The sequence below is a fragment of the Penicillium citrinum genome (genome assembly GCF_028827155.1).
Source record: "Penicillium citrinum strain IBT 23319 chromosome Unknown utg000001l:1.0-4955037.0:1.0-4956770.0, whole genome shotgun sequence".
NCBI classification, from domain to species: domain Eukaryota; kingdom Fungi; phylum Ascomycota; class Eurotiomycetes; order Eurotiales; family Aspergillaceae; genus Penicillium; species Penicillium citrinum.
The window spans coordinates 1,006,059-1,029,563 of NW_026622686.1; the positions used below are offsets into that span (position 1 = coordinate 1,006,059).

The 23,505-nt window shown below is 46.8% G+C and overlaps 7 protein-coding genes across 7 annotated transcripts; 4 read left to right on the plus strand and 3 right to left on the minus strand.

Annotated features, from left to right (window-relative positions):
* Positions 1 to 157: 157 nt before the first annotated feature.
* On the plus strand, positions 158 to 2,119 carry N7469_000394 (MDR family MFS transporter; the record flags this gene model as incomplete). The annotated part of the gene is made up of 6 exons (XM_056639314.1): positions 158 to 406; positions 470 to 484; positions 558 to 753; positions 824 to 1,207; positions 1,266 to 1,769; positions 1,818 to 2,119. 6 exons carry the CDS (start codon positions 158 to 160, stop codon positions 2,117 to 2,119), a joined length of 1,650 nt encoding a protein of 549 aa, XP_056505071.1.
* A 1,251-nt stretch (positions 2,120 to 3,370) lies between these two features.
* On the plus strand, positions 3,371 to 4,241 carry N7469_000395 (carbonic anhydrase family protein; the record flags this gene model as incomplete). Its single annotated transcript, XM_056639315.1, has 2 exons — positions 3,371 to 3,818; positions 3,865 to 4,241. The coding sequence occupies 2 exons, from the start codon at positions 3,371 to 3,373 to the stop codon at positions 4,239 to 4,241; spliced, it is 825 nt and encodes a 274-aa protein (XP_056505072.1).
* Positions 4,242 to 6,176: 1,935 nt separating this feature from the next.
* N7469_000396 (Proton-dependent oligopeptide transporter family) lies at positions 6,177 to 8,242 on the minus strand (the record flags this gene model as incomplete). Its single annotated transcript, XM_056639316.1, has 7 exons — positions 6,177 to 6,795; positions 6,846 to 7,032; positions 7,087 to 7,226; positions 7,288 to 7,396; positions 7,450 to 7,598; positions 7,650 to 7,827; positions 7,879 to 8,242. The coding sequence occupies 7 exons, from the start codon at positions 8,240 to 8,242 to the stop codon at positions 6,177 to 6,179; spliced, it is 1,746 nt and encodes a 581-aa protein (XP_056505073.1).
* A 2,149-nt stretch (positions 8,243 to 10,391) lies between these two features.
* On the plus strand, positions 10,392 to 11,964 carry N7469_000397 (uncharacterized protein; the record flags this gene model as incomplete). Its single annotated transcript, XM_056639317.1, has 4 exons — positions 10,392 to 10,527; positions 10,620 to 10,723; positions 10,782 to 11,660; positions 11,716 to 11,964. The coding sequence occupies 4 exons, from the start codon at positions 10,392 to 10,394 to the stop codon at positions 11,962 to 11,964; spliced, it is 1,368 nt and encodes a 455-aa protein (XP_056505074.1).
* Positions 11,965 to 12,549: 585 nt separating this feature from the next.
* Positions 12,550 to 15,990, minus strand: N7469_000398 (uncharacterized protein; the record flags this gene model as incomplete). The annotated part of the gene is made up of 4 exons (XM_056639318.1): positions 12,550 to 13,215; positions 13,274 to 15,341; positions 15,401 to 15,666; positions 15,727 to 15,990. Coding segments are annotated over 4 exons (3,264 nt in total), but the record flags the coding sequence as incomplete, so codon positions are not given.
* A 354-nt stretch (positions 15,991 to 16,344) lies between these two features.
* Positions 16,345 to 16,779, minus strand: N7469_000399 (uncharacterized protein; the record flags this gene model as incomplete). The annotated part of the gene is made up of 1 exon (XM_056639319.1): positions 16,345 to 16,779. The coding sequence occupies one exon, from the start codon at positions 16,777 to 16,779 to the stop codon at positions 16,345 to 16,347; it is 435 nt and encodes a 144-aa protein (XP_056505076.1).
* Positions 16,780 to 21,186: 4,407 nt separating this feature from the next.
* Positions 21,187 to 22,982, plus strand: N7469_000400 (putative 2-methylcitrate dehydratase; the record flags this gene model as incomplete). Its single annotated transcript, XM_056639320.1, has 3 exons — positions 21,187 to 21,447; positions 21,522 to 22,299; positions 22,366 to 22,982. The coding sequence occupies 3 exons, from the start codon at positions 21,187 to 21,189 to the stop codon at positions 22,980 to 22,982; spliced, it is 1,656 nt and encodes a 551-aa protein (XP_056505077.1).
* Between the last annotated feature and the right edge of the window lie 523 nt (positions 22,983 to 23,505).

Below are 23,505 nucleotides of genomic sequence, written 5' to 3' on the forward strand. Positions count from 1 at the left end.
AGCAGTGGCATGTAGTAAGCTACCACCGACTCGGGGGAAGATTGAATTCTAACAGAAGCCTCGGAGAGAGTACTTAAGGACCTCATTCTTTCCAAATCATGTTACAAATATCATTTGTTCTAGTAAAATCGCGATCAAGCAACTTGCACAAGCCGCGATGACTACCCGATCGCAGCAGCAGGGCCACCTCAGAATTGGAAAAACGTCGAATCTCCTATGTGACAAGTCGTCAGAGAGTGACGATGCTGGTCGACACGAAACACCATGCGATGTCCAAATTGAAGCTGGAAAAGATGTTGACCGTCCCTCTGAACCAAAGGATCTCGGAATTGACGCGACAAAATCTAACAAGAAGGGATTCGCCCTTCTCATGACAGTTATGGCGCTGGCATTGAGCATGTTTCTTGTAAGCTTCAATATCTACGACAGAATTCGAACGGTCCCCTGCTGATCTGGTGATTGACTTTAGGTGTCTTTGGATATGGTGAGTGGTTCTATTGCATTTACAGTCAGCATATACCACGCAGAGGACTAACATGATCCATCGACAATATCAGACAATCGTTGCAACAGCCATACCGCGAATTACAGACGAATTTGGTGGGATTGATCTCGTCGGATGGTATGGATCAGCTTTCTTCATAACGCTGGGTGGGTTTCAGGCTGCGTGGGGGAAAATATACAAATACTTTCCGCTGAAGATCTCCTTCTTGATTTCGATTGTGCTGTTTGAAATCGGAAGCCTGATATGCGGTAGGCAAACCTCATCTTTGGACCTATGAGCTCTTTCTATTCTTGTCTAATCCAACGGAATTTCTTTTAGGGGTCGCACCGAATAGCCTTGCACTTATCATTGGACGGGCCATCACTGGCGTTGGAGGCGCGGGTATCTCCTCTGGGGCTTTCACAATAATCGCATTCTCTGCTCCTCCTAAGCAGAGGCCTGCATATATCGGTATACTTGGCGCGTCATATGGCATTGCAGCCGCAGTAGGGCCGTTGATTGGGGGTGCTTTTACCAGTCATGCGACATGGAGATGGTGCTTCTATATCAATTTACCCATCGGGGGAGTCTCGGGTATGATAATTCTTCTGTTCTACCGGCCACCCCCTCCATCTTCCCTGCTGAATGAGGATTTGAAGGAGAAGCTGCTACAAATGGATCTTCCTGGTGCTTTCCTTCTCATTGGAGCTATGGTGTGCTATTGTCTGGCTCTTCAGTGGGGGGGGATTATCTCGATCCTGGAACGATTCTACCGTCATAGGGACTTTGGTTGGTTTTGGCGTCCTGTTGACGGTTTATGTCGTCGTGCAATGGGTGCAGAAAGAACGCGCCGCTATGGTAGGCCGGCTGTTTGAACGCAACGTTATCCTTGCAATGATCTATATTGACCTTCTCGCCGGGACATTTTTCCTCTTGGTATACTACCTTCCAATCTACTTCCAGGTTGTGTCCGGTGTCTCCGCTGCTGAAAGTGGAATCAGAAATCTCCCTTTGATTCTTGCGCAGAGTATTGCAACCATATTATCAGGTATTGCTCTTAGCAAATTTCAACGGCCTCAACCATTTCTTTTATTTGGTGCTGGCGTAACAGCTATTGGGTCCGGTCTACTTTACACATTGCACATTGGCTCATCATCGGGGAAATGGATCGGATTTCAGATCCTGACTGGGATTGGGATTGGGTGGTGTTTCCAGGTCCCTGTAGTCACTGCACAGTCAACCGCTGCCCCATCCGACCTCCCATCAGTAACTGGAATGGTACTAAGTAAGTAATATCATACAACCCAATTATTGACTAAACTAACTTCAACAGCTGTCCAAACACTCGGTGGATCTGTTTTTGTCTCCGCGGGACAGTCTGCTCTTGACAACGTTCTCCTCAAGTCTCTTCCAAACATATCAGGCATCGACCCAAAAGTTGTTTTGAAAACGGGTTCTACCGAGCTGCGTCAAGCATTTAGCTCTGCTCAGTTATCGGAGATACTGGTTGCTTACATGAAGGGTCTTAAAGCTGCGTTTCTTGTGGCAATAATCGCCTCCAGCACAGCAACCGTCGTGAGCATGGGTGTCCGCCGGACAAAACTGGCAGGATCTCTGCCTCCAACGGCTGTTTAGCAGGCTTTTTTTGAATATCAGGAAGATCAAATTTCATACTTCAACATCAGCTATCTGAACTCTATTGATCCACCACTGTGGTGGAATGAATGAGTGATAAATAGAATTCTTACGATGCAAGTTTGAGTTCAAAATTCTATTTGTAATGCTTTTGAAATGACGTCCAGCTGAAGCTCAGGCTAGGAGGCATTTTGCCTAGCAACAGACTCTTTATGAATTTTCAAGACTGCAATTTGTTCCATGAAAACCTTCGACTTCATCAAGGTATTCATGGAGTGGAAAGCTCAGGCTACACAAAACCTTTGTCTTCCCTATGAAGCCTCAAAAGGAAACTTCAGGTGGATCACTGTAAGATTTCATTTCCCGGGGCTCGCGAGGTCTAGGAACCCTAAAAGAGGAAAAGGATACATTTGACCAGACTTGTATCAAAGGCAGCTTTCCCACATAGAATACACAACAGCTTCATTATATGTTATATGTTTATTCGGCGTCCAGTCTGAGCCAGTTTTCGATAGTGTCACGAGTCTGCCCGTCTCCTTTACATTCGACCCAATCCATTTTCGAAGCTTTTTCTTTCCCTAATAGCTATGAACTTTAGTACAAAAGTACTTCACCATGAAATACTTAGTTTACGACGTAACCTATATGACGACCCACCACTCGGTTTTCTGTACATTGGCCATACCATAATACCAACCCTCTCTACCATGAACTACTTCTGAACTAGTCACTGGTAATGAGGCAATGATCATCCCGATCTCGCGGAATCGCGTAAGCTGGTTAGAAAAGGATTCGATTGAATCATACAGGTGGATATCCGGTGCTCTACTCAGGAGAGATCCGGTGTTCCACTCAGCGGAGCGGGTTAAAAGAAATATTAAGTCCTCGAGAATCCGCCATTATGGAGCTTTCTATACCCTTAATGGCACAGTGATAAAAAGCGAAAAGGATCTTCTCCACATTCAGCTCTCTGTCCGATTAATGCCGGCGAAGATGGCTTCAAAGCCGTCGATCTGTTTCTGAAAGTGGTTATGGGGCATCGATCTATTCGACCCGCACCAATGGACCTTTCATGGAAAAGGAGCGATTTCCACAGTAATCTTACGAGATATCTGTATTCGATTCTCGCGTAAGTTAGTAGATTTGAATGACTGGTAGCTTGTTGTGCAGACTATAAAAGCCTACTTCAGCGCCAGACTTTTGTGTCAAGCTCGACTATCTACTTTCTTAAGTTATAATCTTTAGAGCAAGATGAAGTTCGCTACCTCCGTCCTTCCTTTTATCGCTGCGGCCTCTGCGTCTTGCCTACACGGCACATCTCTCCTCCCTCGTTCTGCTGATGGCACCGTTGATATCAACCCTTTCAACTATACCAACACCGGTGGTCCTCTGAACTGGTACGGTCTGGACAAGGAAAACTCTGCCTGCTCTAAGGGCAAGCGTCAGTCTCCTATTGTCATCGAGACTGACGATATTGACTATGTCAACACCAACTCCTTGCGCTTCAACGTTCCCAAGGCCGACGAGGCCAAGTTTGAGAATCTGGGCTCCGGCCTCGAGGTTGTCCTGACCAACGGCACTCTTGTCACCAAGGACAACTCCTACAAGCTTGCCCAATTCCACTTCCACACTCCTAGTGAGCACCGCATCAACGATGAGTACTTCCCAATGGAGGCTCACTTCGTTTTCGAGAACGCTGGTAAGTTATTTCCTGATCGAATTTATCCCACAGACCTTCTAACAAGCACTAGCTGGTGCCGCTGCTGTCGTCGGCTTCGTCTTTGAGCTTTCACAGTTTGGTTACTCCACTCCTCTGTTCGACTCCGTCTTCGCTCATATCGACGATATTGCCACTCCCGGTACTTACACCAAGACCGGTCCCCTTGACTTCTCGGGTCTGACTGCTCACCTCCACTCCCACGGCATCTACTACTACAACGGCTCTCTCACCACCCCCCCTTGCTCTGAGGGTGTTGCCTGGTATCTGAGCACCGAGCCCTTGCCTCTGAATGTGCAAAGCTACAACGCTGTTAAGCACGTCCTGAAGTTCAACGCCCGTTACACCCAGAACGCTCTTGGACAGGACAACCTCCTCGAGGTTGCCGCCAAGAAGCTCAACTAATCTGCTCTGGGGAGGCATGAATATGATTCTGAAATCGTGTCAGCTATTATGCATTCATCTTGAAACTGCCGTGTTTTTGGAGTACGTGGCTGTCTCTATTATCAATAATTAATTAATGTGTGTTTACTATATCTATGTCTTACCCATCCATAATACCAAAATATTGTAATAAGATGTAGTGAAAATAAATTAACAAACTTGACCTGTTTTCGATATACTTCTGTTATCAGGAGACGACAAGTCGAACCAGGACATGTGTAGAATACCGCAGATGTTCCGGAAATTTCTAAAGCAAAGCGGGGATTATAGTTCGCTTGGCCATGTGGGAACTGGGCTTGTTCAATACAAGCGTTTAGGCCTCGCTAGTGCCAGATCTTTCTGGCAGACGAAGTGGAGTCCGAGATCGCGATGCACCCCGAAAAGTTTGCAGCTGAGGTGGACCCCTTAAATGTCGATGTCAATTATACCTCTCATCCGGCACAAAGATACTATTTGTTTAAGTTCAAGAAAGATGTAAAGCAGTTTGGAAATGACCGTTTGATTACTCGTGAACGCACCAGTATCACCCTCAAATGTCGTCTATTCGGAGAACTCCGTCAAGTGAAAAAATAGTGTCCTCTGGGACCTCAGCCCTGTCGATCTTAGCTAACAATGGGCTCATTGACCCGCTTCGCGAACCTTTCCTATCCAAGTCCTTGGGATTCTAGGGTTCCGTCGATATCCCGTGTTTACTCCCGCGGGCCTCGTAACCGGACCAGATAGAGCAAATCGGAACGTCAGGATAAATGACGCGAACCTACGACTTTGCCATGTGCCGGGTCCATGTGCCAGGCTGACATATGTCTCGCTTACGCTCCATTGTTTTTTACCCCTATCCTATCCCCATGGTATGTTTTTACGTGGTATGGAGTGGCGTATTCAAATACAGTGAAACCCGAGGATTTTCTCGTGGTGAATAGGATCACAATGAAATAAATGGGAGAGTAGGATGATGATTTCATTAAATTTGATTAACTTTGCTTTTCAATATGCAAGAAGGTAATTATGAACAGAGTCTTCGGTAGAGGGAATCTTTGTAGATTGTCATTGATTCTTACAAGGTACTCGTTCTAGATCTACGCCGCAAGACATTTTTGAGCGAGAGACCTCTCACAAAGGACTTTATTTATTACACATCTATTTCTCTCTCATAATTTGAATTTCGACTTTGACTGATGAACTCTGGTTGTGGGATCCCTATCCGGAAAGACATGTGAGCTAGGGAATTTGACCATCGTACCATTGAGGGAGAATGGAGTTGATGCGTGTTCAAGTCCAATTGATACCAAATTATGAACTAGAAGGTTTTTGCTAGCGATTTCGAACTGACAAGCTAACCAAATCGATTTCACACCTAGTACAGTACTACGTATATGTACCATCGAGTTTTCCAAGGATGGCAGGCCCACTCCGAGATTCTGCCATGTCGTGTTGGAGCTAAGTATGGGGTCATGCGGAAAAGCTGTACGTAAGGCTTAGCATGAGCCTTTACTACGGTTTATGTGTCCAGTGTCACTGGATCGAAGTTAGGGTGGTGAGAAGATACATGAAGTATATCGATGCATTCCCAAATTATCAACACCAGTAAAATCGCGTAGCGTTCAAATCCGTTCCTACTTTCAAAATATTTATCCACTGGCAGTTCCCTCTACCTTCATCCAGAAACTCAAATGGCCATTCCAAATTGTTCAAAAGGGTACTCGAGGTACCGCACGGCCCATGCCAGCTCTTCCAGATACCAAACACATCGTACTTGAAGTTCGTCCCAGATCTTTTCTAGGAATCCGAAATGCGGAACCCCGATATAATGGGAGGTTAGCTCATTATAATATTGCTCAGGGGCATGCATGTAAGCACCTCTATTCAGCCTAGGACTCCATTTTCAACGTGTCCAAGCTACGGAATAGAGTCCACAACAATATGGTGGCTCCCCCCCAGTAGACCAGTCAGAATGGCATACATAGTGACCAGATTGGGATCTTTTGTAAGTGGAGTGAATGCCAGGGCAAGAATGGTCCCAACTCCAGCCATACCGAGCCAAATCGCCTGTACCAGAGTCTTCATACTTTTAGGCGCTTGGTTATACGCATACTCAGTTCCCGTGGTAAGACAGAATACCTCCGCGAATGCACCACCGAAGTAGATTGGAAGTTGGAGGAAGACGGAAATCTGGTTCGGAATCGTGTGATCCTCAGAGGCAGCACACTCTAATGGTGCATCATAGCATGGACCCGTCTGGTATATAAGCTTCTGAACCACGGTGGTGTAAGCCATAGACAACGTCAACGCAATGAACCCAACCGTTATTTTTGCAATCGGGCCGAATGATATTCTTCGTTTTGTTAGACATGGATAAAGCAGCTTCTGAATAAAGGGCGCTACAAAAATCCCTGAGATGGCTCCTGCTATTTTCATCATGTCGTTCGGAATGCCGTATGTGACCATTTGTCCAGCTTGCGATATCAGGTTATTGAATGTCTGATTATAACAAAGCCAGTGAATAGGAAACACAAGCCTGAGTCGATGTTAGTGCTTGCAGCACCTGGGGGTAGATAATTCACCTACAGTACTCGACAGGTCAGAAGACATCTCTTGAGATCCTCTACGAACGAGTCTTCCCAAGGGACTTGGCGTCCATGTTGATGAAGCTGGGTTTCTGGCTTGGCAGCATCCATTTTGAAGCCACCCATAATGGCATATTTGAGTGCAGTATATGCCTGGGGCATCACGTTGCTGTTTGGCGTCGCTCGCACTATTGTAATCATGTCAGTTCGTTTATACCGCGGTATCAGGATGGAAGACTCACCGAATAGTCTGTGACCAAGTATAACCGGCGACAAGGATAGGCCCATGGCGCAGCATGGAATCAAGTACGCGAGCCAAAAGCCGACATATCGTTCCAGTAAGGGCGTGCAATCAGCCACGAAGCCCGCAACATTAACACACCTGTACATCCAATATTAATACCAAAACAGGGTGGACTCAAATCGACGAAAGCCCGTCTTACCAGTAAAAAAAATTGTATATGTATGTTATAGTCAACTCTCGGCTAGTGACTACTATTCCTCCGTCCTTGGTTATCTTGATTCGATACTCGGTCTCATCGTATTGGTCGGCTAAAAGGTATTAGACGTTGAGTCCGATCTTGAGATTCAGGAAATTGACTCACCGATAAAAGGCACTACAGTAGTCTTAAATGCACCTGAACCTATGGCCAGCAATACGCAAGCAATTATAACACCGGCCAAGGTAGCGGTTTCGTTGACAACAGCTGGAAGGGAAGTCGTGAAAAGAACTGTGGCCCCTATCGCTTCGACACTACTTCAAATTAGCGATCCAGAATATGGCAGAATAAGAAAGTTTTGTTACATGGCAGAGTATATCATCGTCTTGTAGCGACCTAGCCAGCTATCGGCAATCACTGCAGCAGGTGCTGATGAAATGTAGGATCCAATAATGAGTGCATTGACGATATTTGACGCAGCAGCCTGGCGCAGGCCGAGCACTCCGGGCACCGCACCACCGGGTTCATTTTGTAGGTAATTTTCTATAATTTCAGTCAGCCACATAACGCACATAGGGAGCAGGATTCACAAACGTAGCGGAGCTGTCACTCCGTACCAAGCAAAGCGCTCCAGGACACCCGCGATGCACGCTATCCACACCCGCGTCGGGATTTTGTCGACGACATGAACTAGATTACACACTTCCTCCTCGGTAGCAACGCGACCGTCATCTGCTCCGGAGGTAGGTATAGTGTGGTTCGTGGCAGCTGCCTCGATGTCTTGGCCCTTAGACGAAAGACTATTTCTCTGGTCTGCTTCCGGGGAAGAAAAAGGGGCTCGGGCATCAGTATTATAGCTCAAATTCAAATCCTGCGGAGCCATCACCAACCGTGACTGTAAATCAGATTCCGTGGTCAAATCCACGGAGCCGCGCAAATCGGGCATGATGCTCGACATCCTCAAAATAAGGATCGACAGTAAGAAGGCTTGTTATATATTCGGTCAAGCGTTCGTGGTAAAATCGTGCCAGAAGAGAGAAGAGAGGACGACTTAATTTATAAATGAAGAGAAAAGACGGTGAGAAAAACAGAAAGTATGACTCGGCAGAGGGCAGGATGGGGGCCAACTCGGAGACCGTCGGGCTTCCATTTTCTTTCATTGTCTAGACTGTTTGTGATTCGGCGCGTGGGCAATACATACAGCAGATTATGACATCTAACACAATAACGATACAAATTACCATTCATTTTGCACCAGAAATGAAATCCAAAGTGTCTCAAGCTTCTTCCTTCCACTTCGGATTTGATACATCCCACCAACATGAAGTATTTTAATGTTCTGTAAATCTATTTTAGTCAAGACCCTATATTAGCCGATGAAACATTCAGTATTTCTTTCGTAGACGAAGACTATGAGTAGGGGTCTAAGACAGGCGATATCCGTTCGTTTTAATTGTCGCACATAGACCATAATTAACTTCTTTCGGCTTGACAGTGTTCATTATTTTGTAGATATTATTATCTGCAACTTATTGGAGCTGGCAATCATGACGAGTCAATCAGAATAGCTCTAATTATGGCATGACCTCCATGACCTTGGCACCTCTACGGCAGATCAACGTATAGGTTATACATCTAAAAGTATTAAATTTTGCCAAACCCAAATACCGTGCTTCGTCGCCCTCAATTGGTCGAGACGTCGACCAGACTGAGCGTACGACCTCATAGCGCTCTTCCAAGTACGCAAATAGAGCCAGAAGCGGTGGTATGACGAACTTCATGATTGGTATCAATCTGTTTTCCCGTATGTGATCATACCAGTGAGGCGAATAAACCTTTACTGCTAGTCTTGAAACATCGTAGTTGACGGAGATCTGCTCTTCATAGTTCATCGACTTGAGATGCCAATTGACATCAGACCTGAAAGCTTGATGATAGAATCCAGGAATTTTTCCTTGGAACGCTGTTAAAGGGGATTTCCGAGTTTTGGGGTGAATGCAAGTAGAAATCGGCCGTTACCCTATTAAAGAATAGTGTTCTTAAGCGCTGTTACCCATGTTGACTTTTATACTTCTCAAAAATCGCCGAGGAAAGAAAAGAAAGAAAATAAAATAAAAATAACCAAGATAAATGTAGACCATCACAACCCGTCCCTACGGATTGGGACCTTCCATCGGGATTGTCCCTAGAAAGAAATTAATTCCTGCTCATAAGATTACGTATTTATCGATCTGAGAATGGCACAAGATAGCTTGAAATAGCTCCAAATCGTCATGGGGTCTCAATAGTGTATTTCTACGTAAGAATTATGGATATTTCGGCAGGATGGCGGCTGGGATATTAAATTCAATATCATGTAAGCTCTACCTCTACTTACCCACTGCTACTTTTAGAAAAAATCGCGTGAAAACAACATCATCTAACGTAACAAGAGCCCCCCGTGTGGAAATATAGGTATATATTGATTGCTTTTTACCATTTATAATATCGCTGAACTCTTCCTTTTTTCGACTTGCAAAGATTAGTTTTAAAGTTATTTGATGGCTTGTATATAATTCGGTCTTTGTCCAAAATTGAGCTAATTGCAATCCATAAACTCAGTGTTCGATTCTCCAGCAATCCAGGCACCTATTGCTGAAAAGCGTATACTAAAATCCCTGGAAAGTTCGAAAGCATTTTGAAAAAAATCACGAGATATTCCCATGTTCCGCGACAGTGACGTTATGCGCATCCCAGAGTAGGGTGCATAGGAGACTTCGCGTCTCCATTGGAGATGGATTGTGGTCTACTTCGACCTCCGATATATTCCCAGCCAAGCCATGCCATGTCTGCTAAAAGTATATACTTGCGGGGTACGTCGTTGATAAAAAGAACCGTTGACAACCCGGGTCCAGCCCTAACTATCTCTCGGGCAACCCAATCCGGCACAAAATTGAGACAAAAAGGCCAAGAACGCCAAGAGACGTGGGGCACACGAAGATCGGCCAAGATCAGCTAAGCTCAAAGATTGCGCATCCCTGGCGAACACCCTCGTGCATCAGCACGTCCCTTTTTTTCCCTTCCCAACACCCAATTTGCGACAGATTGCGGCGAAAAGTGGTGACACGATGTCAGACGCTCTTGGCATCGACGAGCATGATTTGAAAGCGCAAAACCCGCGTTTTTTACTTCGTCAGCCCAAAGCTCTTCAATGGTTTGAGCACGGTCGCTTGGTTAAACGTCATGACTGTGAAAGACAAGCCGGTTAGCACATCTGTTTGGAATGCCGACGCATTCCGAGACAAGGTTTTCGAGAATTGAGAGAATGCTGACTTATATATATCATAATTGTATAGGTCGCTTTGAGCTGTTCCTCGATTTGCTATATGTCGCGATCTTGTCTAACTTCGCCGATGCGCTAGCTGAAGATATCTCGGGCGCCAAACTGGTCAAGTACATTGTGAGTTCTTCATCCCGGAAGAAAATTTCGTCATGCGAATCTAACAGCGCATTTATAGCTAGTCTTGGCTCCATCATGGCATGTATGGAGCGACATTCGCGAGTTAATGAATTCGTTCTATAACGACGACCTCCTCCAACGTCTGCTAATTCTTTGGTTGATGGCTGTGCTGGTTGTCTATGGAAATAATGCTCCTCTGGTCGATGAGGATATTGGCGCGATGCGCGCAGCAGTGGGTTCGTATATGGTCGCACGTATCACTTGCAATCTTGCGCATGTGGTCTTCTCCTACGCAGACTATCACCACCGCCGACAACAACGATTGTGGGTCGGTTTGTCGACTATCTGTCTATGTATTTATATCCCGCTTTACTTCGAAGCCGTACCGATTCGAGGTAAGATTGCCGCTGCTGCGGTCGCGGTGTCGTTGGAAGAAATTACATGGATTTTCTGCTATTGTCCTGCAGCGAAGAAGTTGCTTCGCGTGAAATATTCCACGGCCGTGGATATTCCACATGAGATAGATCGATTTGCGGCATTCTACATCATTGTTCTGGGCGAGTTTCTCTACCTTATCGTTAAGGGCTCCAACGCTGCTATTGGGTTGAACGAGAGGCTCCTACGTGCCGTTTGGACTTTGGTCATTGCATTCTGCTTGAATTGGCTATACACGCATGCAGATGGGTCTATGGATAGCACGCATCCTCTCAGACACAATGTATATACTGCATTCTCTTTTGCTGTGCTTCATCTGCCACTCATTGCTAGTCTTCTGGCCGGTGGACACGTCGCAGCAGCTTCGGTAGCTGAAAAGGACTTTGAAGATCCCCAGCGGTGGCTGCTTTGTGAAGGCCTTGGCGTGGGAATGATGTGTCTATACCTCTTAGCCCTGGTCCATGGTTCCCAAGATGAGCCTGGTACATTGATGATGACGAAGGTAAGTGTCTTCTTTCACTAATACAAATTCTGACATATTGCTGACTCTTGTGCAGCATGTTCGTCTTATCATGCGCCCAGTTACAGCTCTGATCACCATTTTACTGCCACTTGCCCATCATCTCAACGCTACAGAGATTCTTTCGGTCATCATGGCAATGTATGTTGCCTGTCTCGTTTGGGAAACAGTCGGCTCTCTTAGGAAGGGTGCTTGTGTCTTTGAGCATTGGCGAGAAATCGATTATCCCGAGGAGGTGCCACAGGAATCAGAGTCAAAGGGTAATGGCCTTGAGATGCCTCAATGAACGCGAAAAAATAACCTTCCGAAAGGTTATTTTCTCGTCACATATTTTTCATGAGCATATTGATATTTATATGAGAGGCTTATTCGAGCCGGAATACGGGAATACGGCTTTGGTATCTTAACGGCCGATACGTAGCTCATTTGCTTGGAGGTGTGCAGATAATCAATTCTGAATATTTTTCCATGTCCAGCTAGTTAATGCAAGTAAATCAATTTATGTTTATCTTCGGAAGTTTCCTGAATTCCAGAGGCCAATAATAGTTTAGCAAACCTTGAAAATCAATTTCATTTCCGAGAGCCCTGGAAGGTTGAGCAACCGATTCTAAAATCTCCGCACTTTCAGCTTCGAATTTTAGACATGACACACCTAAGTCAGGTTCTATTGCCCAAATACATGCTATTCGATCTCTTTGGAAGTGCTCGGCTTCAAATTCATCATTTATTGAATATGTCTAGTTGGTATCCAGCAAAACTAAAATAAGAAATCTATATGTTTATCAATTATACGCTAGATGACCACGATACAAAATTGCCCACCAGGTGCAATTCAATCACAACTCATGAGAAAACATTTCATCTTCTATGCTCAGACCATCGACTGCTCGACTTTCATCCCGTTGTTGGTGGAGGCCTGAGTATCCGAGCGGCTCATGGAGATGTATCGATTGAAATCTCCAAGATAAGCCTGCTCACCACCCTCATGTCCCTTCTTCTCCTGCTTGCGTGCCTGGCGACGGAAGTAGATTCGCTTACACCACTTCCAAGTCTCAATGCCAGCGAAGAACAGGACAGTCTCAACAAAAACAATACCCCATTCCCATGAAATAGCAGTGTGCTTAAAGACGCTGTGGTTGATAACGGGGATGTACAAGATGGGGAAGGCAAGTACGAAACCGGCCATGATACCCCAGAACAAGAAACGGTTGCTCCAGATATCGAACATCCACTGGGTGAAATAACGCTTGGAGTCGGGTTGCATGCGGAAGAAGCTGCGGCGAAGATTGATCATCTCCCATGCAAGGAATAGCGCGAACCAAGTCATGCAGGTGAAGGTTGTAGCTCGAGCACGGAATACAGTGTCGCAGGTGTAATCAGTAGAAGCATCGTTATATTGTGTGTTACATCCCATGGCAAGATCACCATCGCCCCAGCGGAACATAACGAGAGCGAAGGCGGATAGACAGAGGGCTGCCATCCAAACACCGTAGACGAGGGTATCAACGATAATCTCCCAGGTAAAGATACCTTGTTTCTGCGTAAAGTCAGCATACCACCATTAAATTTAGTACAAAAACGGACATTCTACTTACACTCTGGGGTGGTCGATCCATAACTTCCGGTGCTGCAGCTTCCATTCCCAAACCCATGTCGGGAAGACCAGAAGTAATCATGATGATCCAGATAATCTCAACGGGGGCAATGGGGAAGACGGATTGGTTACTCTCGTCCTTAAATGCAAGACCGATAAGTAGTGTGATCGCCAAAGCAACGTTCTCAGCGAGTAAATGCAGAACGAATTTCTGGATGTTGTCGAAGATTCGGCGACCTTCTTCAATGCCGTTGATAATAGAAGCAAAGTTGTCGTCTGTCAAAACCAGTTCCGAGGCATCTTTAGCCACGTCAGAACCATTCTGGCCCATGGCAATACCAACATCAGCTCGCTTGAGGGAGGGAGAATCGTTCACACCATCACCAGTCATGGCGACATATTTTCCACGACGGTGCAGAGCATCGATCATACGGACTTTAGTGTTAGGGGCGCAGCGAGCAATGACAAGGGGAAGAGTTGGCAATGCGTCAATCTCTTCTTCAGATAGTTTGTCAAACTCTCCTGCGGTCATAACCATTGCATCGGCCACGTCTTTGGCGACCATATCCATGTTCGATGGGATAATTCCAACCTGTGCAGCAATGGCACGAGCAGTGCCTGGGTGATCACCGGTGACCATGTGAACGGAGATACCAGCTTTATAGCATTGGGCAATAGCACCGGCGGTTTCAGGCCGGGGCGGGTCATAAAGACCAATCAATCCGTAAAAGACAAGGTCCTTTTCAATCTCCTCACGAGGAAGGGGCTCATTGCTTTCCTTGTTTCCAACATGCTCACGGCCAGCTAATGCGAGAACACGCAGACCCTCCTTGGCCAATGCCTCCATGTTCTGAAGGATTTGGTTACGAATTTCGTCGGTAAGAGGAACAGGTTCATCGGACTTCCAGTGAATTGTTGTGCAAGCTTCGAGCACGCGTTCGACGGCACCCTTGCTGAAAACCATTTCGCGATTTTCTCCGGAGTCTTCGTCGCGTTTAGCAAAGACAACGGACATCTTTTTCACGCTTGAGTCGAAGGGATATTCGGCCTTTTGTCTCCAGATAGGCTTCTCGCCCTTGACAAGACGGTCATTACCCCAGTCAAAGCGCCAGGCAAAGACCTGAATGGCAATATCAGTGGGTTCTCCACGAGCTTGCCATCCCTCGCTAGCGGATTTGTGCAGGTGGGCAAGGTTAGCAAGCGCAGCAACGTCGAGGAATGGCTTCAGAAGAGCGTTTCGCTTCAAAAGACCCTCTGGTGTAGCGGGATCACCAGCACGAGAATCAGGGCCCAGCTCCACGGGAGCCGCATCTGTTAAACTGAGCTCTCCCTCTTGAGGGTCCAAAGGGTCCGTGGATGCTCCAACCGAGTATGTACCAACTGACGGAAGCCACGCCCGTTTGGCAACCATGCGACCTTGGGTGAGAGTACCGGTCTTGTCCGAGCAGATGTTGGTAACAGCGCCCAGAGCCTCAAGGGAATCCAGCTTTCGAACAATGACATGTCGTTGCACCATTTGCCGAGTACCCATTGCCATTGTGATGGTCAGAACGACAACCAAACAGGCAGGAATCATAGCCAGGCCTGTAGCGACAGCATAAATAATAACCTCATTATCACCACGCCAATCGTTTGAGGCCGCAACAACAATCGCAAACACAACGGCAATAGCGAATAGCAGAAGTGCAAGCTTAGAGAGTTTGCGCTGCAGTGGAGTTCCAACGTTGATTCCAAGGAAACGACCAATGGCATCGGTAGTGGTCAATGTCCAGGCCTGGATATACCACCGCTTCTTTGTTTCACCTTCGGGTCCACGCTTGACAGGGCGACGCTTCGAGTCGCCTCCACGAAGGGCGGCAGCGATGGCACCAATTTCAGTCTTCATTCCGGTTCCAATGACAACACCTCTAGCACGGCCACGCGTAACGGTAGAGGAGCTGTAGACAATGTTCAGACGGTCTCCGGGCCCGGTATCCACGTCGAAGGTAGAATCGACTTCCTTCTGAACAGGGAGTGATTCACCTGTAAGTAAAGCTTCATCGGTTTCAAAATTCATGGCCTCAACAAGTCTATTATGTTTCAATTAGCCAAGGCCTACCGCTAAATGTTGCTGGAACTTTCAACATACCTCAGATCGGCAGGGACCGTGTCTCCAACTTTTAACTCTGCCATATCACCGGGGACGATTTCTTGCGCAGGAACTGTCTGGGTTTTCCCATCACGAGTCACCACGCCAGTAGGCGAACTCAGAGATCGTAGAGAGTCCATTGTTTTTTCAGCAGCGAAGTCCTGGTAAACTCCGACTACAATGTTGAGTGCAATGACAGCAGCAATAAAACCACCTTCGATCCATGATTTGATACCGAAACTAACGGCCATCGCAATAATAAGGACCTAATGAAATATCATTAGCAAATTATATCACTTCGATTCCCAAAATCCTATTATACTTACCAACATCATAGCGTTGGCGATTTGTCGAATGACGATTTTCGCAAAAGAGACACCCTCGTCTCCCTCCAAAACGTTTCCACCATACTTTTCCAACCGTTCCTTGACTTCACTTGTAGTCAGGCCATCGTCGCAGTTTGTGCCAAGTTCTTGGATCACCTCCTCATAAGTGAGGCTGTGTGCTGGTTTGGAAAGATACTGTGTGGATACATCGCTGGAAGACTTGGAGCCTTGTGCTCGGGAGCTCTCCTTAGACATCACGCGAGTGTCTAGGAGTGTCCTCAAAAAAAGAGAGTTGTTTTTGTATGCACAGAGGGTTTGGGGTTGGTGAGTTGAACAAGGATACAGGCTCTGATAAACGACACTGGGTTATGTCGTCACGTATACGTCTATGAATCTTTCTTCAAGGAGGTGTCATGTAGAAAGTATCCTGAAGAGAATGCGAGTCCATACACGGGGTAGTAGTAGTCAGGAAAGAATCTACTCTTATGGCAGTAAGATATTGATCCTTAGTCCGAACTAAAGTACACTTTTGTATTCTTAAGAATCTAAAGTTTTCTTTCTTCTCCCCTCATGGGGTCCTTGGCTGATATAAATAGTCCGACGCCCAGAACTTTTCCATCAGGGATCGTTCCAAGCATCGGAGCACCGGCGGTCCCGAATGGTGACTTTGTCCGGTGATGCAAACGGGGTCCCACCATTTCCCCCAAGAGCGGTTCCAAAATCTACATCCCTAATCTGGGGAATCTCAATTCTACTAAGCCAATCAAGGCCATCAACCATAGTTCTGGCTCCGGCGGACCCAGCTTGGCGCATCCCTCGTTGTTTTCCGCCGAGGCCCTGATGACGCACACGACTGGTCTCGGCGTTGGCTCGGCTACGAGCCGCCACACGGCGGTGATTGGCGGAGACAGTCGCGGAGTGCCAAGAGCGGGATTCTGAGCAGGGCTTGGCGTTCCGCGCTGGACGAGTCTCTCCTTTTTCTCGCTTCAAGATGCATTTTCCCGACACGTCTCTTTCTTGGCTCATCCTCGGCTTTTCTTGGCAATCCTGCATTATGTGAGGCCTGAGAGTCCACCGAGCGGTTCAAATCTGCCCGCCCGTCCAGGTCGGTTTTCCTGGTAGAAAAAAAAACGGTCCTCCGCTCTTCCCCTTCTTTTGGTGGCAAATATTCGCCTCTCAAGCTAACCTTCAACGTTCGGCCACCTCGTGACTAAGATAACTCTACTCCGCCTTCCAAAGGATGGTCGACGGTTGATCTCTGTCAGTTTTCTGCATGGTCTAGCATTAGCCTGTGAGATCTGATCCACGCTGTACGAGCAGGGCACCTTCGAAGTGTTCATCTTTCCCGACTCTACCGAAGCAGACGGTCGATTATTGGGCGATCCGCGTTATAGTCCCTGTTTTCGTATTCCACATCTTTCTTCTTGCGTGGACCCAGGCTTGCGGGGTCCCATGCTCTCCACTTATGCTGGAGGATGCCACCCTTCCCCAAGGTGAGGTGATAGGGATCGTGATTGGGGCTATTGCACTGTTTTCGATTATCAGCATCCTTCCAATGTGAGTTTTCGCGCTAGCGCATTGGGCTTGAGTACACAGACCCGTCTTGGCGTCCCTTCCGGTCCACTTTATGCATGCGAATCGTCTCGAAGGTCGGACAAAGCTAACACTGGACTGCGACAAAATAGCTTCTTGGTGTGGTACCGCAGGAGAAGACGCGCTGCAACTGCCGTTGCTTCTCGTTCTGGAAATCAAGTTCTACCATTAAGCACTTCTATGGAACAAGTTTCTGTGGAGAGATGGCTCGAACAGCAAACCACAAATAGTGATATTGAGCAATATGCTACAGATACCTGGTACGTTCACTCTCTTCCATCTCTACTTCTTACCTACATCCTGTCATTCCGAACTAGCACATATGGTCATCCCGCATGCGTATTCGCATTGAAGCTGGGATAGTCCTGGCACCAAATTCTTGGCTTGGTTCAATATGATGTGATGCGGGGAACGCCCAGATGCCCAGGGCTGGGCCAGGGACAAAGTGGCCCTATAAGGCTCTCCGAGTGTGCCCCATTATGTGCCTATACTCTCGGCATCTGGGCATTCGGAGTTTCGGCACCTTGTTCAGCCTTGGAGCTTCTTGGGTCTTGCGTATCGCTTTGTCTTCCCTGTTGTCACATCATTATTACACCACGCTATCCCCAAGACCCTGCATCATTGTCGAACAAGACTTGTTCGAACTAGACATCTTGGCCGGATCCTCTTTTCCCTTCTTCTTATCTTAACTCATTATCCCAAGCCTTGCCCAATGTGCCAAGTCCTCTCAGCCTCCACGCTTAGACGACTCCCAAGAGCCTTGAACCTTACAAGAAGACTGACCATGTTCTAGCCCCATCTGCCTCTCCTCCTTATCGTCGACTTCTAATCTCGCCTGCCCGAAACCCGCCCATCTACCCCGCCGCCAGCCTCTTGGAGAAGATATCTCATCAACACCCTCAGATGGCTCATGTTGTGGAGCTGCAAGAATAGATACCCGACGAGATAGTGGGATTCTCGTGCTTAACCGATGTCATCATGCTTTTCATTTACGATGTCTTTCTTCTTGGTTTGAATATCGACACTACCGCTGCCCACTCTGCCAAGCCTCTTATTCCCCTACTGATGGGTGCCCTCAATGAATGTTCTCGATTTGGTGCCTTGGCGTAGTCGGCGTTTGTTCTCTTCAATTTCCTTTGTCTGGAAATTCTGCCTTGGCTACTCCATTTCTCTCAAGTAAATATGTCCATGCATTTCATGATAATGAATTTGATTTATTGAATAGTGCAACAATGCCACTAGGAATTCCACAGTCCTTGTAAAGCCACTTACATTATTATATGACATGTATACAACTCCGAGAGAATTAATGATCTATCCCCAATTAACCAAAGTGATGATGCTGCTCCAGGTAGTAAACATCATCAATTCATGCCCAGGTCTGGGTGTATTTATTGACTCACACCGCAAGAATACAAAACCACCGCGAAAGCTAAATCGGGGTTGGAGTTCATGTACTTCACGCATTCACCTGCCGGAAATGCATCCATGCACTCTAACTCGGAGTCCTCTTTATTTATTCATTGGTTCATCCATTTCCTTCGTGACCTTTCGTTATTGGACGGGGGCAGAAAGAGCATAAAGCAAAGTGTGAGTTACAGTAAGATGATGCGTGTTATCTGAGGTGAGGATATAAGTTCCCACGTTTTGATATTCTGTGGCTTTTCCACGACCAATTTGCGGTCAAGGAGCACTTCCAGAACTAACAAACTAGCTTTAATGGGTATTAGGATGAGAGTCGAAAATACCATTTATTATATTCAAGTTTGACCCTCCGTTTGGTAGATTCAATTTAGAGTTGAATCTACCCCCCAGCCAACCCCCCTCAAAATATATTATGGCTCCACTGGAACCCAGTATGCATTACACCGCGAACCCGTATCATTATTCATCCATATCATACTAATCTCGTAGTACTACTATGAGATTGCAATAGACCGCATTAGTAAATGCTATTGTTGCATTTTAATACACTAGTAGGCGTCATTTAGCCAATGGGTTGACTAATATCAGTAGCAATTCCATGCTCTCATACTGCCCGTACAACCTAGGTCATAGTAGTAGAACTGCACCTCCCCGTAGAAAGGATCGAGTCAATCTATGTATTAGATTCCAAGTGTTATCTCACAAATTTTATCTCAGCAAATCCCGAAATTTAGTCTACGCAATCTTGAACTGATTGTGATATCTCAGATCAGGTCGGGCTCCCAATATGTGATGTTTCAGCAGCATCCAACAAGATTTAATTTAATTGGGTTGGGTCATTCAAGACACGATCAAGTGTGTCGAGAAAGAGTATTTCAATACTCTTTCGGTTAACAAAGTTGTTGCTCAACGTCAGGCGAGGCCTGAGATCTGTTCGTACCTACGATCCCCCCCCGAATACCTATTCCGGGGGGGGGGGTTACTGACAATATCCTATACAATGCGATACAGGCAAGGTAACAATTAACTTTGATTTGTGAAATAAGCCCGTGAGACCTTGTCGGTACCCTACATTGGTTCAGGATATATATATGCAGATGTTCCATCCGAGCCAGATGGCAAGATGGCACAATTGGCTATCCATTCAAGGTGATGCCATCATGTTCCATAGATGTAATTACGAGTGCACTTAAAAAGCGAAAAACAGAACTGCGGAAAAAATCTAAGAGACTGAAGGGGTGATTGCTGTGAATGGTGCTTAAATATATCGACCATGAGACTTGGGCTACCACTGCAACGTCTTTCGTAGGTAGAAGTGTATGAGTAACCTACCCCGATGAATTAAAACGAAAAACCATAGTAACTCTATCAATGTCAATAATTTTAGAAGAATTGATTTCACACGGCATTCAAATGTTCGCGCCGACCTCGATACGGTGGTAGCTATTGAGACCTGACTGCCACTGCTACTGCCACAGATGAACCGCTTACCTAATAGAAGCGGACTATGTACAAATATGTAGACACATTTGGATCAGATAAAGTTGGAACGCTAAGTTAAATATCTTATCTGTGTCCGTGCATATTCTATGTTACAAGTCATGCAGCGACTCACACTGATCGTGAAGCAGACAGGATGTGTTAGTGGGTGATCACCCCATGTGAAGGTCGGGAGCCGAGGAGACCGAGACCGGGCCGAGGAAACATGGAGCTGCACGCCGGCGTGGATGCGGCTACCTTGTACAGAAGCAAATGTGCCGGGGTTGAGTAAATAAGATAAGATGGAAACAAGAAATGGGAATGTTGTCAATTCGTTGGGACAGAATACTCCGATCATCGGATTTTGCTATATTGTTTAGTACGCATGTTGTTGAGTATGTTAGCTGTAGCTGTAGCTCTAGTACTGTCGTTAGACGCTTCACTTTAGTGTTTCTGCCAATCAAACATTGAATTGATACCTCCGATTTTCGGACAGTAGAAAGTCAATTGGAATAGCAGTGTATGAGGAAAAAAGTCGCCGGTCGCTCATGTTGCAGCTGATTGTGTATCTGTAGAGTGTGTTATACTGAAAGATATTCAGTAAAGTAGTCAGAATTAAACTTGATAGTCAATACAATTGATAATGAATTGCTCTAGCAAATATATGTACCATATATATATATATGCTCAATACTGGGTAAATAATGAAGCTGTTGATTCTCAGCCGACACTAACCGACCGGCCTCGGCAATGAAGTCAGCTTGACAACTTCCTTTTTCTCCGCCCTCTCCGCCTTTGATCTTCTCTCCTCCTGTTCTTCTCTTCCCCCCTTCTTCCCTTTTGACACCTTTGGTTCTTTTTATCTTCTCCCTCCTCTCCTCCCTCCTCTCCTCCCAATCATCCTTCCCTCTTCTTTTGAGTCATTGTTACTCAACAACTTCCCACCTGTCCCTCAATCCCACAATGTCCCTTCCCGCCGTGCGACGGCTGACCCACTCATCTCCCCGCACTTGGGCCCGCCTCCCCGTCTCCAGATTTTCTACCTTCACTTCTCCTTCTCCTGCTTCCAAACTGGTCCCTCGTCAAATTCGGACTTCACAGTTTTCCACCATGGCTGCCCGTCAATCTGCTGCCCCGCCGGTTCAGGCCGATAAGTCCTACGATCCTGAGATCAAGGACATGGCCGACTATATTCACCAATACAAGGTGGATTCTGACCTGGCTGTGAGTGGACCTGAAATCACCTCAACAAAAAAATATACCCCGCTCCGGGAATGACACTGACCATTTTGCTACAGTTCGATACTGCTCGTCTGGTCTTCCTGGATACCCTGGGATGTGGTCTTGAGGCTCTCAAGTTCAAGGAGTGCGCCAAGCTCCTTGGTCCTATCGTCGAAGGCACCGTCGTCCCCAATGGACCCCGCGTTCCTGGTACCCCTTACCAACTCGATCCCGTCAATGGTGCTTTCAACATCGGTGCCATGATCCGTTGGCTCGACTATAACGACTGCTGGCTGGCAGCCGAGTGGGGTCACCCCTCCGACAACCTCGGCGGTATTCTGGCCGTTGCTGACTGGATTTCCCGTACTAACCGTGCTGGTGGAAACCTGGGCAATGGAAAGGTTCTCAAGATTCGCGATGTGCTCGAGGCTATGATCAAGGCCCACGAGATTCAGGGTGTTCTGGCCCTTGAAAACTCTTACAACAAGGTTGGCCTCGACCACGTTGTCCTTGTTAAGGTTGCTACCACTGCCGTCGTCTCCAAGATGCTCGGCCTCACCGAGAAACAGACCGCCGATGCCATTACTCAGGCCTGGGTTGATGGCCAGAGTCTGCGTACTTACCGCCATTCCCCTAACACCATGTCCCGCAAGTCTTGGGCCGCCGGTGATGCCTGCCAGCGTGCTGTCAACCTTGTTCTGAAGGTGCAGAAGGGCGAGGGTGGTCTTCACACTGTTCTCTCTGCCCCTGGCTGGGGTTTCTACGATGTCCTGTTCAAGGGCAACAAGTTCAAGTTCCAGCGTGACTATGGCAGCTACGTCATGGAGAATGTTCTCTTCAAGGTTTCCTATCCTGGTATGTCAATGCAATTCAATTTTTCGAAGAAATTTGTCCATGAAATTAATATAATTTCTCTCACAGCTGAGTTCCACTCTCAAACCGCCATCGAAGCCGCCGAGATCATCAACAAGAAGCTCGCCGAGATGGGCAAGAGCGCCAAAGACATCAAGGAGATCACCAACCGCACACACGAGGCCTGCATCCGTATCATCGACAAGCAATTCAAGGCCATGGACAACTTCGCCGACCGTGACCACTGTGTTCAGTACATGGTTGCCACCATGCTTTCTTTCAACCGCCTGACAGCCTCCGACTACGCCGATGGATCCGAGGCCGCCACCTCCCCTCTGGTCGAGGACCTGCGCAAGCGCATCAAGTGTGTTGAGGACCCCCAATTCACCGTCGACTACCACGACCCCACCAAGCGTACTATCCCCAACGCTCTCACCGTCACCCTGAACGACGGCACCGTTCTCGAGGAGGTCTCCGTCGAGGCACCCCTTGGCCACCGTCTCCGTCGTGAGGAGGCCAAGCCCGAGATTCTGGCCAAGTACAAGCGTCACATCTCGGCTCACTTTGACCAGGCTCGTGTTGATGAGCTCCTGAAGGTCGGCTGGGACCGTCCTGCTCTGGAGAACTATGATGTTGACCAGTATGTCGATCTTTATGTCAAGGATAAGGTTATCGAGTCTTCCTAGATGGAAGTCTACATATTTGGTTCATAGCAAAACTGTATAGAATGTGATATTTGGGTACTTTTTCATTCACCATTAGCTGTTCACTGCTACTCTCGTTATGCCTTGTCTTCCACACGACATGCCAGTAGATCAATTACTTCCCTCAGCTCAGTTATATTGAGGTACTACCTCGAAGCAGGTCTAGTAAACCTGCTTCACAAATAGCCGGTCATCAACGCATTTTGTCACCGGCCCATGACCCTAGAAAAAACCTTTTAATAATGAACATAGAATAGTTGCAGCGAGATAAACTGGGCTAAGTACTTTCTACTGATCTCATTGGTATGAATGATGAATGGCCTACGGCAGATGCTGAGGGTCGACAGAGGATCCTTGATGAAATAGCTACTTTTATAAAAGGTCTACTCTGGTTCTTTGCAAATGATGGATCAGTCCCAGTAAGCTTCCACCGCTTGTGAATTTCTAGCAAACCACTAATATCCACGAAATAGGCCGAAATTCGCCGCGAATGGTTCAAATTCGG